General features: G+C 41.5%; 1 protein-coding gene across 1 annotated transcript in view; it reads right to left on the bottom strand.

Annotated features, from left to right (window-relative positions):
• Nucleotides 1-236: 236 nt before the first annotated feature.
• KLF13 (KLF transcription factor 13) overlaps nt 237-19,726 on the bottom strand; it is a 168,161-nt gene continuing 148,671 nt past the window's right edge. The window contains exon 2 of the mRNA XM_069222098.1: nt 237-1,519. Coding sequence (XP_069078199.1) covers nt 1,227-1,519 — 293 coding nt within the window. The 3' untranslated portion in view covers nt 237-1,226. The remainder of the gene's footprint in view (nt 1,520-19,726) is intronic.

Raw genomic sequence — 19,726 nt, 5'->3', positions numbered from 1 at the left:
ATCTTTGGTGAAATTGAGCCTGTAACCTCCAAATTATGACTACACAAATCATATGACTAAATAAAGGTAGCAGGGAGTGGAAAAATGTGAGCATGAATAGGTGTATTCTTCTAACAAGCATCCCTTTAAAATGGAAAATATTATTTAAGTCATGTGTAGAGAAGACCTGGTCTCCAATGAGAAGCAATGTGAGCAGCCTCATTCAATAGATATTGGCTTAGCTTTCCAAATAGACTGTCTCTTTACCTCAATTCCTTTATTCCATTGGATGTCAGCGTGAAAAGGGAGCAACCAATCACAACAGAAATGCCCAGATACCCACAGGTGATCAATGTTTAAAAACACTACCTAGAAAAAGAATATGCTGATATCATCTGGGCCTCCTTGTATTCATAAGCAGTTGTTAAGCAAAAGGCACTTAATTTCCTATCAGTTCATTTCAAATGAAACGTTAATGATCCGCATTAGCCCATTTGTGGTGTGTTTTTACAAAGAGTTTGGCCCTGAGCATTTATCTGCAAGAACTTACTTTTAAGTTTCTTTCATTGGTGAGCATAACCAAAGAAGTGATTGGATTACACATGGCAATGCAACCAACATGTTAAATAATTCATAGAAGACATATTATCACACCAAAAGTAGGGTTATTACATTACACCACTGAAGCGACAACTATTTTTCTGGATGAGCCCGGCACCGCAAATCTGAACTAGTTTTTCCAGTGATGAAAGGCCTAGTGTAGGCATCTCCTGATATGAATGGAATGTTAGAAGGTAAGGCTGCAGTAGTGTCACCTGATGAAATCCATCCCTGAGAAAGGGGAAAAGCGAGAGAGAAGATTCTACAGAGTTGGTTCCTGTTGGTCAGGTGAATGTCTTCAAAAAGCTGTTTTGAATCCTGAGTTGAAGAAAAAAATCATTTTCTTGGTGTGTGTGATGTTAAAACTTATAGTAAAAACAGGTTCATTGCGTTTTATGGCAGGAAAACATGGAAAAAATTGCAATAGTTGCAGAACTGGTAAAAAGATGGAAATACTAAATCCTGTCATATTAGACATTAGTTCTAACTTCTACCCGTCCAATTTTGACTAGGATAAAATGAACTTACAGCAAAAGGCAACTACACACCAGCTACACAATGAGAAACACAAAATTATATAATGGATGTAACACAAACAATGTCCTAGTAGGTGGACCAGTTGTGGCCAATGTCAAGGTCAGATGGTTTTAGGGTGAGCTGGCTGGACTAATCGTAGGACTGGACGCATCTGACCGACTATAGTCACTGACAGAGCCTGTTCTAGAACTGCTGCTGCCCCGGCTCTTCAGCATGCCAGGGTGAAATGTGGCATGGCGCCGGGCATGTTTTGTCAGGTGATCACTACGCATGAAGCGTTTCTCGCATATGGGACAGCCAAACTTCTTCTCGCCGGTGTGTGTGCGGTAATGCCGAGCCAGCTCATCAGATCGCGCAAACTTCTTGGTGCATTCCTGCCAGCTGCATTCAAAGGGCTTTTCACCTAATGGAAACAATGACATTGTATCATTAATTCAATGTGTTTTGAGGTCGGAACCTACACTACATTTAAACCAAACTTCTGTCAAGATATCAACAAGCATTTATTAAGTTCACTAGAGTTCAATAGAGCCTCATATAGGGGGTCATTCTGACCCTGGCGGCCGGTGACCGCCAGGGTCACCGACCACGGGAGCACCGCCAACAGGCTGGCGGTGGTCCCTCGAGCATTCTGACCGCGGCGGTTCAGCCGCGGTCAGAAGCGGAAAGTCGGCGGTCTCCCGCCGACTTTCCGCTGCTCGGGGAATCCTCCATGGCGGCGGAGCGCGCTCCGCCGCCATGGGGATTCAGACACCCCCTACCGGATGGCGGTAGGGGGTGCCGCGGGGCCCCTGGGGGCCCCTGCAGTGCCCATGCCAATAGCATGGGCACTGCAGGGGCCCCCGTAAGAGGGCCCCGCAAAGTATTTCAGTGTCTGCTATGCAGACACTGAAATACGCGACGGGTGCCACTGCACCCGTCGCACCTTCCCACTACGCCGGCTCAATTCTGAGCCGGCGTCCTCGTGGGAAGGTTGATTTGCCCTGGGCTGGCGGGCGGCCTTTTGGCGGCCGCCCCCCAGCCCAGGGCAAATCTCAGAATCACCGCAGCGGTCTTTCGACCGCAGTGCGGTGTTCTGACGGGGTTACTTTGGCGGGCGGCCTCCGCCGCCCGCCAAAGTAAGAATGACCCCCATAATTTTACAGCAGTGACTGTGCTAGGTAGAAATTACACACAGGCAAAAAATAATAATACTGTTAAAAGTCGCTGAAATGTGTCTTTAAAAGCCTAGAGAAATGTTTGTTCAATATTTTGTTATTGAGGCGAGTGCAAGTATGTTTTCTGGTTTCCTTTAAGCTCATTTTTGTCTCTTTCTAGTATTTTGCTCGTATGGTAAGTTTGTTAAACCTCAATGAGCTGCGTATTTGTATGGCTCGCTACTCTTTGTGTATCTTTTAAACACATTGTTGGTAATGTACAGGATTTTAGACTGGGATATATGTGTATATATTTTTTATTTATTTATGTTGTTCTTGTTTTAACCATCTCTCTGTGATTAATATATGAATGAATTCTTCCATATCATATCCGTTCTTATTTCCCTTTTGTATAATTATTTCTTCCTTTCACTTTTCTTATGCTATTCTTTTTGTTTTTTTGTTTCAGCTTCAACCTTTACTATCATTCTCAGTATAATTTGTTATCTCTACTTAATCTGTATAGTATGTCCTTATCCTCGGTTGTGTTTAGGCCTTCTTTGTATTTAGGGGTTTGTTATAAATAATTTTGATACACAACTATATATACGCATTACGCAATCTTAAACCACTGTCACAATTAAGTTCGAAGAAAAGTATTTAATTAAAACATGTAACTGAACAATAAATATAGTTGAAAATCAAAATCAGTGAAATACAAATCAGGAAAAGACATTTCATTGAAAGTATGGTGAATTGAGTCGTGCATTCGGACTAAAGATTCGGGGAAACGCTAGGATCGAGATTAGTATCAGGGTAAAGCTTGAAACAGTTAAAATTACAGTAGATCAGAATAAGCCATTGGGTTATAGCAGGGGTCAAACTTGGAACTTAGAACTTGGAACTTACGTTAGGGTTAGGTTACCATTAGAGGATAGTAAACAGGTTGACGGTTAGGTGAGTGTCAGGTTATGATTGTGGTCAAAGGTTAGGGTTGGTTTAATGGTGGAGTTGGGATAGGATCAAAGGACAATAGTCAGATTTTTGAACCTTACTGTGTGCGAGGATGAACCACTAAGAAAGACAATAATTAGTGTTTTTATATGGACATGTTTGCAGTTCATTTCTACTAGCAGTGGCTGATTTGGGAGGAAGGACAGTCACCCTTTGAACCATTCTGATAAGATTACCAATTCGGGAAGCATTTTAGCGAGAGATTAAGGCTGGAATGGTTGGAAACTACTCCGACCTGAGCTCAGAAGGTGTTCCAGTGGAAAGGAGCCAAGTAGAAGAAAAAAACAAAAAGTGATTTTGGACACAGCAGAGTTTGCTTACTCTAATATGGTAACTGTTGCCAGATCATAAAGATTTAGGTTGCAGTATAGGGAGAGAAGACTGGAATTACATATGTAAGGGCAGGTTGTGGATAGTTTTGTAGACAAGTTAAGATAAGCTTTGCAGGTGGTGGAAAAGCAGCCAAGTTGTAGATGATACTGGGGGGGGCAGGTCTATGATGACCGAGGGTGAAGAGTATGCAATTTGCTAAGCTGACAACTTGTAACAGTAGTGTGCTTTGTTTTTTGTGAGTTGATAACATTGTAACAATAGAGTGCCTTTTTCATCCGTGGCTCACAGCCGTTCTCTGCTGACACAACTATGTAGGGAACACTAGCTTTTACGCCTCCTTAAACACAAAACTGTTCTCCGACACACAGTGGAACCTACTTACATTATATCTGATGTGCTTTCTGTTACAAGGTGATATGTTGATACATACCACTTCATAATTTAGCGCTGAGGGTGGAAACACAGTGCAGGGAGAATGAGCGTGTTAGTTAATAATGTTTTTATTCCTTTCCAGATTTTGGATAGTTTGTTTGAAATATTTAAGTTGTACGCACAACACACTGGACATTGTTACAACAAATGGATTACATACACACATACCTCTACCGGATTTCATGTATTAAACTGTTGTACTCTAGATTGTACACTATATTATGCTCCTTAACTCCTAGCAGTTGTTACCAAGCGGGTGCAGACTTTCTGAATGCTGTGTGATGCATCTGCATGCTTTCATGAATCTCACAAATCACCTAGGGGTATATATGCTCACCACTGCATGACACATGTATGTCAAGGTATACAGTTTTATGGTATGTACCGAATGATACATCTAAGACTGTATGCCAATTTCAAAACAATAAACAGATTTAAACAAAAAATTAGAGTGCCTTGTTCATTGTGAATGTTTTCTTGGGGAGTTTCAAATTGAAAGGAAGGTGGGAACATACTTATAATAAGCAATTGATGTTATGTAGCTGTGGCTTTGGTAGAGATAAAGGAGTCCATCTCTATTCAGGAATCAAAGAGCACTGAAAGGGTTTATGGCTGTGGAGGAGGGAGCAAGGATTTCTCGGGAAAGAGGTACAGGGTTTTGTAAAGGTAGGCAGGCAGGGGTTATGGGAGTACACGATTTCCTTTCTTAGAGTTGTTGAGCATGAGGGAGAACAAGATCATCCAGTACTGGATAGCTGTATGGCAGGTAGAGATTTGGGTTGAAGTTGGGAAATGGGAGGAGGAAAGATAAAAAGATTCAAGGCCCTCTGCTGTCAACTGCTTAGGCTCTAAACATTGTTTCAGGGGCCACAAAGTTTAGTCTGTGATGCGACGAGGGCCGCATTGATGCCAGCAAAGTGGCAGTCTTGGAGGGGGGGAAAGGAGGCGGTAAGGTGGGTGTTTTTCATGTGTAATAGTAACCCAGGCCACCCTATGAGTGCAAATAACAACTGGCCTGCCTCTTAGTTCACTATTCGCAATGTTGTCAGTGTGTGGAGAAGACTTCAATCAACCTTTAAAGAAATACTTGCCTGTTTATTTTTTTTATTTTTTTTATGTAAGTGCTGAATCGAGTGAACAGCTGCTGGGTACTGCTGTTGATCAGGGGGCCTCATATAAAGGTCAAGAGGGCCGCATGCGCCCCCGGGCCGTACTTTGAGTATCACTGCTCTAGATACTTGCAGGGCAAATTCATTCAATGTGCGCCTATTCACACCTGAACTCTTATTCTTTATTCCATTTGAAGAAAGCACAGAACGGGAGTTCCTTTTCTTACTGTCCCGTGTCTCTTTGGATCTCTCAGGGGTTTGTATTGGCATACCATGTACATCTTCCCTTTTTAGGTCAGCTTTTAGTATCATCCATAGGCAGGAAGCCTTTGCTAAACAACAATCTATATTTTCATTCATTCCTTTATTCATTGTTAGTATACAGATATTAGAAGTTTTTGCAATTATCATTTCAGACTTAAAGAAATGTGAATAGAGCCCACAGGGCAGTGAGTTGTCAAACAGAGGGACAACTTCCTAGACAAAATTAATCCCTAGAAGTATATTCCTCTTCATATGTGTGCTGCAGAATGCATCACACATCGAAAGAGGAAGTGACAAGGAGGACTAAAGATATTTCTCCTTATTAGGCATCTGCCCAGTAGGTACACCATTTTGGCAAAAACTGGTCTTTGTAAATCTGGTTTGTGTCAAAGCACATGGGTAGATGCATGTGCACACCCATGCCCCACCAATGCAGTGCCTACCTGATGCAAACTAATGCATTACCTTGTGTTTCCTTGTATTTACTGAAACATTTAAAGCTGCTTAGTAAATGGCAAAAAGGATTTTGTGTTGGAGCTGTGCCACAACAGTTAAGAGACCCTGATACAAATTCACAGCATATCTGGACCTAAAAATTACAAGTGATTGGCTGGGAGAACACAAAGCCAGTATATAAAACGTAAACACAGTGATTGTGGCTGTGTGTACTAACAATACCTTATTAATTCCTAAAGAAGCACTTCTTTGCAATCTTACAATAACAATAGATTGAGAAAAAAACAATAAAGATCTAAACCCAGACTTTCAGTTTGCATGTAGTTCATTGATGCCACTAAACAAGTCACTGTGCTATAGTAAAAGACTTGCAACTTATGAACTAGATGTTACACATTGATCTCAGCATCAAAAGCTGTACACCTAATATACTTAAAAATACCAATCTATGATCTGCATGTTACATGATGTGCAAGCACATTATGATACTCTGACCCAAATGTGTGACTATACACAACACAGAACTCTCCCAGGAACTGGGTTAACCACTGGAGTTTTCTCATTGCTATTATAACCCCTTCAAGATTGATAGGGCACAATGATCTCTATATCAGATGTCTTAAACCTGTAAGATAATTTAAAATACAGCCTCTTTATGCATGGACTTACTGTCACATATACCATTGCTGCCAACCTCCCTGCAGCAGATCTTTTAAAAAATAAATGTATGTGGACTGCCAGACTCCGCTTTTTAAGCTCCACCAGCCCCATTTCCTCTGCCACACCTTAACCCCCAGTTGTTGGGTTCCCATGGTACATTTGTCCAGTTCCAGCACTGGTCCCGACCTTTGCAGCATTGAAAAAAGTTGTCTTTTGAGCATCGCACAACTGGCTTGGCGTACACATCTTGCCATATATGAATTGTTCAATAAGGGCCCTGCCTGCGGTTTTGGCTGGCACAGATTCCACTGCGTCCTGCAATTAAAGAGAGATGCGCTGGAAACCTTGTCAGGTGTGTCTCCCATTCCATTATGGCAATCCTGACACAGGGGAGGGCTACCAAAAGGTGAGACACAATGAATGCAGGTGGTAGAAAAACCTGTAGGCAGGAGGTGGAGTGGATTTACACTGTAGTCCCTAATTCAAGAGTGGAAATTTAAAAGATGCATTAACATATATGGGCCATGTAAAAGATGCTCCCACTAGTGATGGGGTGTTAGGCTGGGGCCCTGCTGATATTAGCATACCCATGACCATGTGACTTATGTAAACCAGTGTCTAACAAAGCAGATGCTTGGAAGCCAAGGCCAAATCTGGGCTTGCTGCCGAGTTTGTTGTGTTCAGAACCCAATTACACTATGGCTCTGCAACTAGAATATGTGGCAGGCTCATTCACCAGGGGCATTTCACCCCTTGAAACCGTGTATTCACATATTTGTGACTCGGTCACAGAGTCAGAATATGTAACAGCACCATGTGTAGATGATGTTTCTAACATGACTCCAAGGCACTTTGCTGATCGTGTCTGTAAATCACTAACACACACGGAACTCATTTAGTTGCGTTGGCAGAATTACCCTGATGTCTACCAAGGCGCCATTATTTTGCGATAAAGCAGGCACATAATTCCGCACGTGAGGGATTAAAGGCTGAAGACAAAACGCACAGTTCACTTGCGTGGGGCACTGATTTGTCAAGGAGTGGTAGGATGCGTGATGTTACACAGCAGAGTTTAATTCGTAGTTTGCCAAAATGCAACATCCTGCAGGGAAGTAATGCGGATTTCACCGGCTCTATTTTCAGGCAGCCACACAACCAAAGCTATTTATACACGTTCTATAAAAAGTCATTCGCCACGCCTCCCACATCCAAAACTGGAGTCCTGCGTCTGCGGGACGACCACAGAGGAAGAAACTAATTCAGTGCCAGGACAATTCTACTCTGTGACCCTGCTCACTGAAGGCCAAACTAGTCTGAGGAAGCAAAATAAAGGTAAAAAGCTGAACTGACAAAACTGAACGCGCTCCGCTTTCTACCTAAACATATATACGCTTGTTCAAGCAGCCTGCCTTTCTTGGCACTGGAAAGTGACCAGTAGGCAGGATGCGGATGGCACAAGGCGAAAATGGGCGGAGCTTTCATGTCTGAAACCGGTAATGGAATTTCAGGAAGGGTCATGGGGTAACCTTGGGCTCATTATAAAGCTGCAGTTTTAATAAAAGCCCATCAGCAATTACACAGTCTTAAGGGAAGAAATATGGAGTGTATTGGAGTGGAGACCAATAATCACACAGAAACATGGACACAAATTTACCAATATCTGACGCAACACAGCTGCTGCACTACCTTGCGTCAAAGAGAGAGAGAGGAAGTGTGCTGTATCTCTAAGATATGGCGCATTTGTATTCACTGTCAGCGCTGGAACACTTTTGGCTGCTATGCCCCAACACACACACACTTGCGCATGTGTCTCAAAAGCACAGATTGTGTTTTGGAAGGAGACCCTTCCAATATAAAACTTAACCTTTGAGACTTCTCTTACTTTGTATGTGTGATGTACAATGCAGCACACAAGTAACGTTGGGCAAATATGAAGAAATAAAAATATTTCTCCCTGGTACACCTGCCTCAAGGAGGTGTGCAATTTCTACGCAAATCCCTTTCTAGAAATATTATTAGATAGCAATTTGCATCAAAACCTGTGGTAGGTTGCAGGGGAATGCCCATGTATCACTCATGGAACCACCCCTTTGATACAAAGTAGTGCCTAGCACACCTTTGTGTTACTTTGAGGTACTTTCCAATACAAATTCTGGTTTGTGTTGGATAGTAAATCTCATCCTAACAGTTTGTGCCGGGTTTGCAAATCATTTGTGACGCAAACAGTAATCAAAGCTGGGCTACAGAGAATAATTGAAAATGTAGCCTACCAGGCTAAAAGCGTGAGCAAAGAAACCCTGTAACACATACCATTCCCGCAAAGCCACAGATGCGAAATGGTCAATTTTTATATCTATGTGTAAATACTTGTGAAAAACAAGCCCATATGGAATATTTGCACCCAGTTTGTTTGTGCTATAACCCAAAGTAATTTGAGTTTCATGGTCAGTTACCACTTGGCATGAAATGTTGGTATTTGCTCTCACGTCCAAATAGAACAAATTGTAAAATCAAGAGCAATGCACATTTGTGCTTGATTTTACATTTGCCGGTGGATCTAAATCAGCAGTTAGTCATTTTCTAAGCATTTGTTCTTGTGCTCTGATTACTACCCAGAGAGGCGAGTTCACAATTTTGTGTTGCACAATGTTTAAAATACCATGCAGAGCCACATCTCCTGAGATTGGCAAGCTGCTGCTGTCATCCTCTGGACTGGTGCTTTAATGAAGCAGTCGTATGTGACACTCAGCCTCACACCATGCTGCAGTGCTGAGTGTGTGCTGTCTTTCATAGGATGTGTTCCAGGACAAATCCTTATGCCTTATCAAATTTCACAAAGATCCCACACATTATATGTGTGTTGGGTGCTTCAGAATACATGTAATATGTAGGAGTTTTCTCAGAAATTAAAAATTTCTTCTGCTGCTTTCTGCTTCAAGAAAGCATTAGTTTTTGATGCAAAAACTAGTTTGGTTGCATTAATATCTGTGGGTACTTGTGCTGATCGGCTTAAGTAGAGTTCCAATAATGTCCCTTTGGTGCAAAGCAATACAAATAACTTTTTTATGTTAAGAAAAGGGACCTTTCCAGCACAAAATACATTTGGTACTGGCAAGTATATACCAACGTGTTGTTTTGCATGACTTTCCATCAGCTTTCATCACTTTGCAACAGCACAAAACTTTAGTAAATAAGGACCTGCGACTCTCCAAATTCTACTTCTTCCCCTTAATTTCTGGCAAGTTCCATGTATACAGACATTTATTTCTGAAGAAGAGTTTCCTTATGCTATTCTTGAAAATCAGTGTATTTATATTAAGTGTATTCTGACTGCATCTAGTGTTTTCGTGCGTCAGTCTTTTGCACTGGGTACTAAGGTCCCCCTGGGAGATCAGAAATATAACACTCATCTAACTCTTTCATGTGATGCATGCACACAACTGAACACAAACATAACCGGACACGCACGTACAAAAACAAGGATGTAGAATGTTTTTAGCAATTCTTTTAATTTTATTTCGAAATTCCCTACCTTATGAAAATGGTGTGATTTGTTTAGAAATGTTGCATCATACAAAGTTTGTCAGATGCTAAACCTGGCAACCTGTAGGTTCTCCTAACACAGTTTGAGGGTGGTAAACTGCAGTGTTACCACCAATAGATTCGCCACTGGCATTGCAGCTGGAAACTCCCTCATGACAGAGCAACCACCAGCATTTAGTGACAGATATGGCTGAATTGACAACCCTCCTTGCAACTGAAGCAGTGGAACATTGTCTGCCACCCTTGACATCCTAATCATGCCTTATGTGCATTAACAGAAACAATATAATATGTGTTTTAAGTAAAGTGGTGCACTCAAAGTCAATAACAAAGTGCATTCACTGTAGTGATAGGGAAATCATGTATTGGATGTATTGACCTGATTAACTGAATTGTAATCATTGAGTACAATATTGTAACCACCCTCATGTTATTTGAAAATATTTGCATATAGGACAATAACGATTTATGTAATGTGTACACTAATGTTGAAGATTAATGTTTAATTATAAGTCTGCATCACATCTATGCTTATGTACTGATAAAGTTTGTATTTATATTAACTGTCATGCAATCCGGATTTAGAAAATGTAATTCACATTTTATTTATGTGGAGTTTAATTTGTGCACAGTATATCATGAAACTAAAAGCGCATTAGCTAATGTTAGTTTGGCTACGCCCGAATTTCCCTAACGTGAGAAACTGTTTGTCATTTTCTGCTAATGTGTCATTTTCATTGTAGGTGCATGCTCATGAAATGTTAGTTTGGAAATAGATGTGCTATTGTTTTACTAATAGAGAGTCAGAGAAAAAGGCCTTAAATACAGAACATTGGGAGCTTGAGAGTAAAATGACAGTTCCTATTCACACATGTTGCAAAAGATGTCCACAGGACCAAGGACAACAGCGTTCTCAGGATTGCTGTGGGAAGCTGCAGGTGATGTTACAAGTTGCACTGTGGGACAGGATAGCACAATGGAGTTGTAGTGGAGTGATGAAAAAGACAATGCCTAACCGATTTTGTGATATTAACTAGGGCTTTCACTAACTGATTGTAGGACACTTTCTCCTGGACTTGAAGGGTTATAGACCTCTTATTTTCCCCTTTGCCCCATGCTTTCTGAGTGTGTCTTAGGCTTACACTTAACTAACTCACAACACTCTTGACCAAGCTTCTGAAAAGCTGACACCTTCCTCTTCATTTTTTCAAACTCCTTTTTGTCTTATTTTCACTCCTTACATTTTGTCCTTGTATTTTCTATTTAGATCTTTTTCAGCAAGATTAGCCTTTTAGGAGATTTCCTGTAACTGTCCATAGATGTTTTTAACTTGCACTCATGTATAAGAGAAATGCCCAGCATCCGTTTTCAAAGCACCAGATACTAATGCTGATATTCTTGTATCACAGCTACTGAGTTCTTTATTTGCCTCATGCTGATGTGTTTAAATTTCTTCAGAAGATTTGGCTACCCTATAGTGATAGTGTATCTTTATACCATATTAATGAGATTTGTTTACATTAACCTGAGCAGTAATTAGTAATGAAACCCTTTCAGTTCATTTCTGTTTTGGGTCCTTATTTTGTGACCAAATTGATTGCACTGTTACATTAATGTTGATTTAATGTTACCTGATTCCCTAGTGAAATCCCTTGCATGGGTTCAAAGATCCTCGAATTAGAGCATACGAAATGCTCCATCCATAGGGAACAGAGGCAGGAAAAAACAATCAATGTCTCCTGTAAACTGGTGGAAAACACTTATCATATGTTAGTAACACTAACACAGATTTTTGGTTTTCCTAATACAACTCTAATTTTGGAGGTTTTTCTTTAAAAGACAAAACAAAATATCACCAGTCGTCCATGTCACCATGGCCTAGCCAAGATGTCCGACACTGCGCTATTCCACTGAATATGCTCCAGCCGTGTCTTTAGAAGTAGTGTCAGTGAAAAGTTTGCACCAAGTCAGCATTAAACTCTTGATAAGGTGCATGTCCTGCAGCAGGGACAGCAAAGCCAGTGCTTCAACCCCCCTAAAAGCTTGCCAATGCACATGCTGACCTATAACATGGAGTTTATCAATGTTCACTTCCCAGGTCTTTTTTTACATCATTTTACAATACCATTACTAAGAGGCATGAGTTATGGGATGTATTAACACCTTCACCAAACTCTTGTACCTTTTCTTAAATGTGCAGTAATTTCTTTGACAGAACTTGCTTGAAAAGTGACAATGCACTGTAGGATCTCAGTGACAACACAAATAACTGATTTATCAACAAAATCCTAAGCACTCCAGGACCTCTTCACAGCTTAACTCTGATGCCTTTTCCGCTCCCCTTCTATAGCTAAGATGATGAACCTACCCCTCTGGTTCCATTCTTTCACTAAGGACAAAGCTCTCCTTCATGACTTACACGTAACCCAGATTCAAGTTAGGGTCCACAGTGATGCCATCTCTCATTTGTGAAAGACTGCACAGATATACATGCTAAGGTAATAGCCTATAGTAACAACTCCTCCTTTACTTCAGGTATTGCCCTCAACCCACTTTAACCATTCTCACCCCTTGTCTAAATAAGACTTCTCTTTAATAACACTGTCCTCTCAAACTACCTCCTCATTCCTGACCTACCCCAACTCTCAAAAATGTCCAACAGAAAGTCTATAAAGTGCAATAGGATTCTTGAACTTTATACATTTCCGGCTCTTTTCACCAGGGCATGAATATGAGACAGACTTGGTGACATTGGGTTGTTATTCTGTCCACTGCTGACCACACAAATGGCTCTATAGCCTTGCCTATAAACACTTTCCTATTCACAACCTTCAACATGGTGTTGGGTGTATCATGTTGGAATGCAATACAGTTTTGGGGGGAGACACTGGTATCAGCACAGATGAACTTTCACGTAAATGGATGACAAAATCCTTCTCTATACTCACTACGAGCAAAAGAGTACTCATTAATTGGGTAGGCAACAGCACCATAAAGATCAATAGCTGCAAAGCTGAGGTCCTTTCCTGGGTCACAAACACCTGCTACATCCTTTTGCCTCTATTTCACTTACCCTCACCAAACTTTGGCATACATTTTCCAGCTTCAAAATTGATACAGGCTTTCATTTTACATAAGTTTACACTTTATTACTGGCAGTTCACAGCATGTCACCTTGTAATCCATGCTTGACTTTAATATCCCTATTTCAAAGACCTGTGCACTGGTATCAGTATATTCAAATTAAATTGGTCAATGTAACTTCTAAAGGTAGACCATTGGCTTTTTGAGACCTTCCTCCAACATTTACACTTACTCCAGATAAAAGCAAGGGTAACACTGCAGATAAGTTCCCTCACTGAGCGTGCCTGGTTGCAACAGCCCTCGATGTCTTCAGAACTAAATAGCCTCATAGATATCTTTCTCATTTCTGCTGTGTACCAGCAACCATTTCCTGCTTGTGTCCAAGGCGTAGGAGGCCAAACCTTTTGCTGTGGTTGCTGTTAAGCTATTAATCAAATGCCACTTCCCCCACTACAAGATTATATGCTTTTTTGAAAAGCTGTGTAGTCCTTCATTGTATTTTTCATTTAACATCTTTAGCATCTTTTCTCCCTGATTCCTCTCTTTTGCCAATTGCCTCTTTTTGCTGTGTTCATCCACATAAAGATGCACCTAGAGCTGATTTACTACCAGTTAAATAGTAAAGATACTCTGAAGATGATTAGGAAAATAAATGATATACATATAGGAACAAAAACTAAATAAACTATAAGTCCAAGACTGGAGTGGCCCACTGGGGAGCAAGACTCTTAGCAGACACAGTCCAGGCCCACATACTGAGTTTAAGGTTGTTAGAGTCTTTTCTGTCCCTGAAGCTCTGATCAGGAGCAAAAACTGTTCAGTTTAATCCTACATCTCCAATCTACAAGAAATATTATTTCTTTAAAACAAATACCCTCACCCAATCTGAAGTCGCTAGCTTCATTGGGTCTCTTCTTTCACTACGAAAACTCATTCAATGGTAGAAGCTGCTATTACCATACCTCACTCAACAGGTAGGTGATGGAAGGAGCTGTTATGGGTGTTTTGCTGTTCAAATTGAAATTCCTTTGAAGGAGAGGCATAGGTGTGCAGCGTGCAGGGGGTTAGTGACATATAGAAATAAAACTGCCTTATGGTGGACTTCAGTCGATGTACCCAATAGGCAGGCTAAAAATACAGGGGGATGAAAATGTACAACCCTATTTCAAAAATTTGAGTCAACATGTTTCTGCCCATCTTTCAACCTTAGTTTTATTTAGCGGACTAACTACTTTTAAATGTCCTGATGAATGTCTCAAACTCTGCAGGCTCCAAATGGTTAGGACAAGAAAATGCCAACTTTCCAAAAGTGGCATTTTCAGAATTTTGACCTAATGTATGAATTTACCATTAGAGAGAGTTTTGAATTGAAATTCTTTAGATACCAAACTTAACATTCCTACTTGCTTCCAATTGGAATCTATCACTTATTAATTGTAATAGGGTAACCCAGTGGGATCGTATTGCAGAAGCAGGCCTTGCAGCACTAAAAATTTGTAGTTTTTCAGAACATGTAAAAGTTAAAAGAACATGTCCAACCTTAGAAATACATGGCATCCTGCTCTTTGGACTATTTAAGGCCTACCCAAGGGGTGACTTAAATGTATTAAAAAAGGAAAGGTTAGGCCTGGCAAAATGTTTCTATTGCTAGATGGAAATTGCAGTTTAGAACTGCATTCTCAAGCTGCAATGGCAGGCCTGAGACATGTTTAAAAGGATACTTTAGGCTGTTTAAGTGGGTGGCACAATCAGTGTTACAGGCCCACTAGCAGCATTTAATTTACAGGCCCTGGGTACATGTAGTATCACTTTACTAGGGACTTACAAGTAAATGAAATGTGTCAACTGGGTATAAACCACTTTTACGATGTATTAAGGAGAGAGCACAAGCCCCATTAGCACTGGTTAGCTGTAGTAAAGTGCACGGAGTCCTAAAAGCCAACAAAATGTGCTCAGAAAAGAGGAGGGTGAAGGCAGTAAGTTTGGGGGTGACCTTGCAGAAAAACACCACGTCAAACAACTTGCTTAATTAATATTCATTAGGCAGGTCACAATTTGCTACCACACATGAATGACTGCTATCACAGGGATGGTGGCCTTCAAGGGACACTAGATCGCAATCAGTGGGAATGCATTGTAAAACTGAAAACGTTATTTTTCAAAGCAGACTGAGGGGGTCATTCCAATGGATGACCACGGAAGCACCGCCAACAGGCTGGCGGTGCTTCCCTGCCCATTCTGACTGCGGCGGTAAAGCTGCGGTCTGAAAAGGGGATCCGGCGGTTTCCCGCCAGATTTTCCCTGTCTGGGCTGAATCTCTTGCAGCGCCGCCATGGAGATTCCGACCTCCTTCCCGCTACCCTGTTTCTGGTGGTTTTTACCGCCAGGAACAGGATGGCGGGAACGGGTGTCGTGGGGCCCCCTAACAGGGCCCCAGCATGATTTTCACTGTCTGCTTAGCAGACAGTGAAAATCGCGACGGGTGCAACTGCACCCGTCGCACCCCTGCAACACCGCCGGCTCCATTCGGAGCCGGCTTCTATGTTGCAGGGCCTTTCCCGCTGGGCCGGCGGGCGCTCCTTTGGCGGGCGCCCGCCGGCCCAGCGGGAAAGCCAGAATGGCCTCTGCGGTCTTTTGACCGCGGAGCGGCCAAATGGCGGTGACCGCATGGCGGCGCGGTCAGAATGACCGCCTGAGTTCCTTAAAGAAACTAGGGCTGTTTTTCCTCATGTTTATTTAATTACCACAAAATACAGACAAGAGAAGCTTTTAAAAACAAGCTACATCATATCAGCTGTGTCCAATAAAACAGCAGGGTGCGACAACAAAATGAAAGTTTTCAGATTTAGAAAACTTCAGTGAGAGCAGTAGGAATGGGCGAAAGTTTCACTCCATGGAATTCCATGGAGTTACATGAAAACTCTGCAAGATTCCACAGAGTTTCACAAATGGCCAGAAATAGCCACATGCTGATTTTTAGCGCAGAGAGCTAATCTGTGCTAAAAAATCAGTGTGAATGGCACCACGTGCCAGGACAGAGGGGGCTGCTTCTGGAGTCAATTTTGCTGCCACTCGTGTAGATTTTCTATTCGTTTGGCAGCTTTCTGGCTGCGAACGGTTGTGATCGCTCACATTGCAGAAGTGTCACCTGGTACCCTACTAGTGATTGAAACAATTATGCTAGGGGACTCCAAATCTTGCTTGTGCTTGAGAACTTACCATTGGCGAGGCGTGCACGAGAAAAAATTCCACCATGCAGCAGTTGGCAAAAATTGGCCGAACTCTGCGTTACATAGAAGGGCCAAAATGACATCCACCCCAGAATTTACCACCCACCCATGAATAGCAAGAAATGGTCCCCTGGACCACCGCCTACTCCTCCTAAAGCTGCCACCCCGGCACCAAAAGGGAAAGGAGTTCAAGGGGGACTTGAGAGTTGTCACTGATCAGTGGTTTTGTGACTGGAATTAGGGTCACAAACCATTAATTCATAGGCTGCCAAATCACAATTTGGAAGGAACCCTCCACAAATGCTGCTTCCAAATTAGAATTTGGTAATCATTTCTAAACACATTTTGTAAGTCAGTAAAACATTTCTGAATCAAAAATGTGTATATTAGTTTTCGCAGTTGCAAACACAGCATTTTTCCAAGTCAGAGGGTTTGGGACTGCAAAATTCCTCTGTACATCTGGTCCACAGTTCCCGTCAAACCTTAAGCATGAACTGTTTGCGCTCTGCTTTAGCTGAATTGTAATATGTTGTACTCCAAATGAAATATCTATCAGGAGAGAGAATGGAGAAAACAAGGGACCAAGTGTGATAGAAGGAAAGCATTTTACATATACACATGATCATTTATTGACAAATCTGGTCTAAAATAAACACTAATACTTACGCAAGTCACCTCTTTGAATTAATTTGTGTAACCTGCCAACATTATTTTTATGGGCGCATTACGCTTTAACATTTGGGAATGCATTCCTGCTTTAAATTCTCCACAAAGTCATGGGCCAACTCAACCTGGGTAATTTTATGTGGCTTCTAGGAATTACAAAATCAACCTGACAAGATATGACGCAGACGATTGTGGGTCAATGAATAATATTTTAGCATCTACAGCATGGCGTGCCCCAGATGTTGAGATTAAAGATACGAACCCTGGGAACATGTAATTGTCTAGATATTTCTTTGCAACTCTCGTTGATTTAGTTTCTCCGGCACTGTTACTGCAGCTCTCACTCTGTCTCTTTTCTACAAGAGACCTCAGTAAGAAGCATAAAGTCCTCTCAGATTCCTGCAACTTGAAGCTGATCTTCAAAGATGGGAGTTGACTACTTTTCCCGCCGCACACTCTACTCCATCTTGTTTCTCCCACCTTCTCCGACTGCTTGAGCACCAATACACCAAACCTTCACTTTCCCTCCTCCCACAGGCCTTTAAGGAAATCAACATCCACCCACCCATCCCCTCGCCCTGACTTCAGCAGAAAAAATGTATATTAAGATTAAACTCTCAAAATGGCATGCCCTCTCTACTGAACTTTACATAGCAGAGCAAAACCATTAGTCAATGACATCTGGTCCTTAGTTTTGCTTGACAAGGGTTTTCACTTCGCACATGACTGAATCCTATCTGGACTACATAACCGAGTATGATAACAGACAGAGGAGTTTTAAACTGTAGATTGTTAATAACACACAATATAATAATAAACCTTAAAATTCATCAAACACCCCACCCCATCCAACACCCCACGCTTTAAAAGAGTTGTGTTCAGGAGCCTTCTGAATTAAGAACACAGAAACCTGTTTTTCTGCCAAAATGCCTATCGCTTATTTGGTATATGTTTAATGTGCTGTGAAACTCTAAAATGTGATTACGTCATCTCAAAATATACATATAATATCATGCCCCTTCTTGTGGAATTGTATTTAAAAAAGCACAAAACCAAATGCTTTATAAAAGGCGCATCGTTTTAAAAATAAGAAGCTAGAAACCAGAATCATGTTTAGGCATCGTGCATTTTCTGACAAAAGAAATCCGACCTGTATGCTTTCGGCCTGGAATTCCTAATTATGTCTGACAAGTGCTCCTCACAGAAAAGCATGTCTGCTTGCACGTGACATGACGGGGAGCTCCTCGGGGATGTGCGCATATTATTCCTAGAGGCGGCGTAGAACACAGTCAGTGCTCCCGCTCTTCATAGTACCATCTTAAAACGCTTGTCCTTTTCAGTGACAGGTTTTCCAATGTACGAATTTGTCTGAGCTGAAATGGAGCTAAGAGACCTGTGAAACAAGCCCAGGTCAAATGATAGGGCTGCAGAGGCCTTTAAGTCAATCTTGCAGAGCACTCCTCTACAGTGCCATGAATTAGGGAGCTCATGCTGTGAATAGCCACAGGGTAAGTATTGCAGTTAAAAGAGAGGATTAAAATGACAGTGTATAACATTCAGATCAGTTTGTCCCAAGGGTATCTTGTAACGACAGCGTCGCAGAAGCGCTTTATCAGAAACATTGCCGACTGCAAGTCACTCCATTCCTTTGGCACCATTCAGAGCCATGAGTTAGCCTTGAAACATGGATAGTTAGATTTTTCAACTGTGATGTCAGGTTTTACCTGGTGGTAATTGCTTAGGTTTACCGGTGCACAAATAGTAATACATACTAGGCACAATATGCCATTTGTGCATGTTAGTCGCCATTATTGTATGTCTAGGTTACATAAAATGGCGATACCACATACAAGTCACAAAGCAAATATTCGTGCCAGGGTTATCAGCACGTGTTATTTGCATCCACATGTAAATAACCCACTTTGTCACTCCATGGATACTCAATACATATATTCACTGTGTTTGTGTAAAGATATGCAGAAAAGTAATGCTAAAAGAGAAATAAGTGTAATACATTCTAAAAGACTGTAAAAATTTACTTTGGAGCAAAAATAGAAAACATAATGCCCATGCAAAATGTTTACAAGCACAGCAAACACTGACTATATGATTTTCTGTACAGTAGTGTAACCAAAACTAATTTATACAGCCCACCATGCCCACTTGCCCACCTAATGAAAGGCATCAACGTAGTTATGCCTTACAGTCATTAATAACCAAGTAGGATGCTTATACTGAGATGGAATGAGCTACCAAGTTGCTGAAGACAATTGATACATTTGGATAGGGAGAGAAGTATAGCAATTGACACCTTTTGTTAAAACTCATTTCAAAATTAAAAACACATTTTCAGTGACCTCTGTGATGTATACACCACCCAGTGGCCTTGACTCAAAAGCAGTTAACTCTGACCTGGAACAATTGTCCTCATCCCCATTAAGCCATTAGACCCTATCAGGATAGGCTACCCCTCTCTGATCCTTAAGGAGAATAATGTATAAAACCTGAAGTGTGGTTTCCAATGCAGACTCACTATGCCCCTTCTGTGGTAGATCAAACTGTCATGCTAGCCTACTTGACCATCCCTAAGGTTGCAGCCTTCTCTAACCCTTCTGCGATACATCAAACAGGCATACAGTTCTACCAGGCCGCCTTAAAAGTCACATGGTCTTGGGAGAACCCA

Source organism: Pleurodeles waltl, chromosome 3_1 (assembly GCF_031143425.1).
Source record: "Pleurodeles waltl isolate 20211129_DDA chromosome 3_1, aPleWal1.hap1.20221129, whole genome shotgun sequence".
NCBI classification, from domain to species: Eukaryota; Metazoa; Chordata; class Amphibia; order Caudata; family Salamandridae; genus Pleurodeles; species Pleurodeles waltl.
The sequence above is the reverse complement of the archived record's forward strand: the minus strand, read 5'-3'. Positions and strand labels throughout refer to the sequence as shown.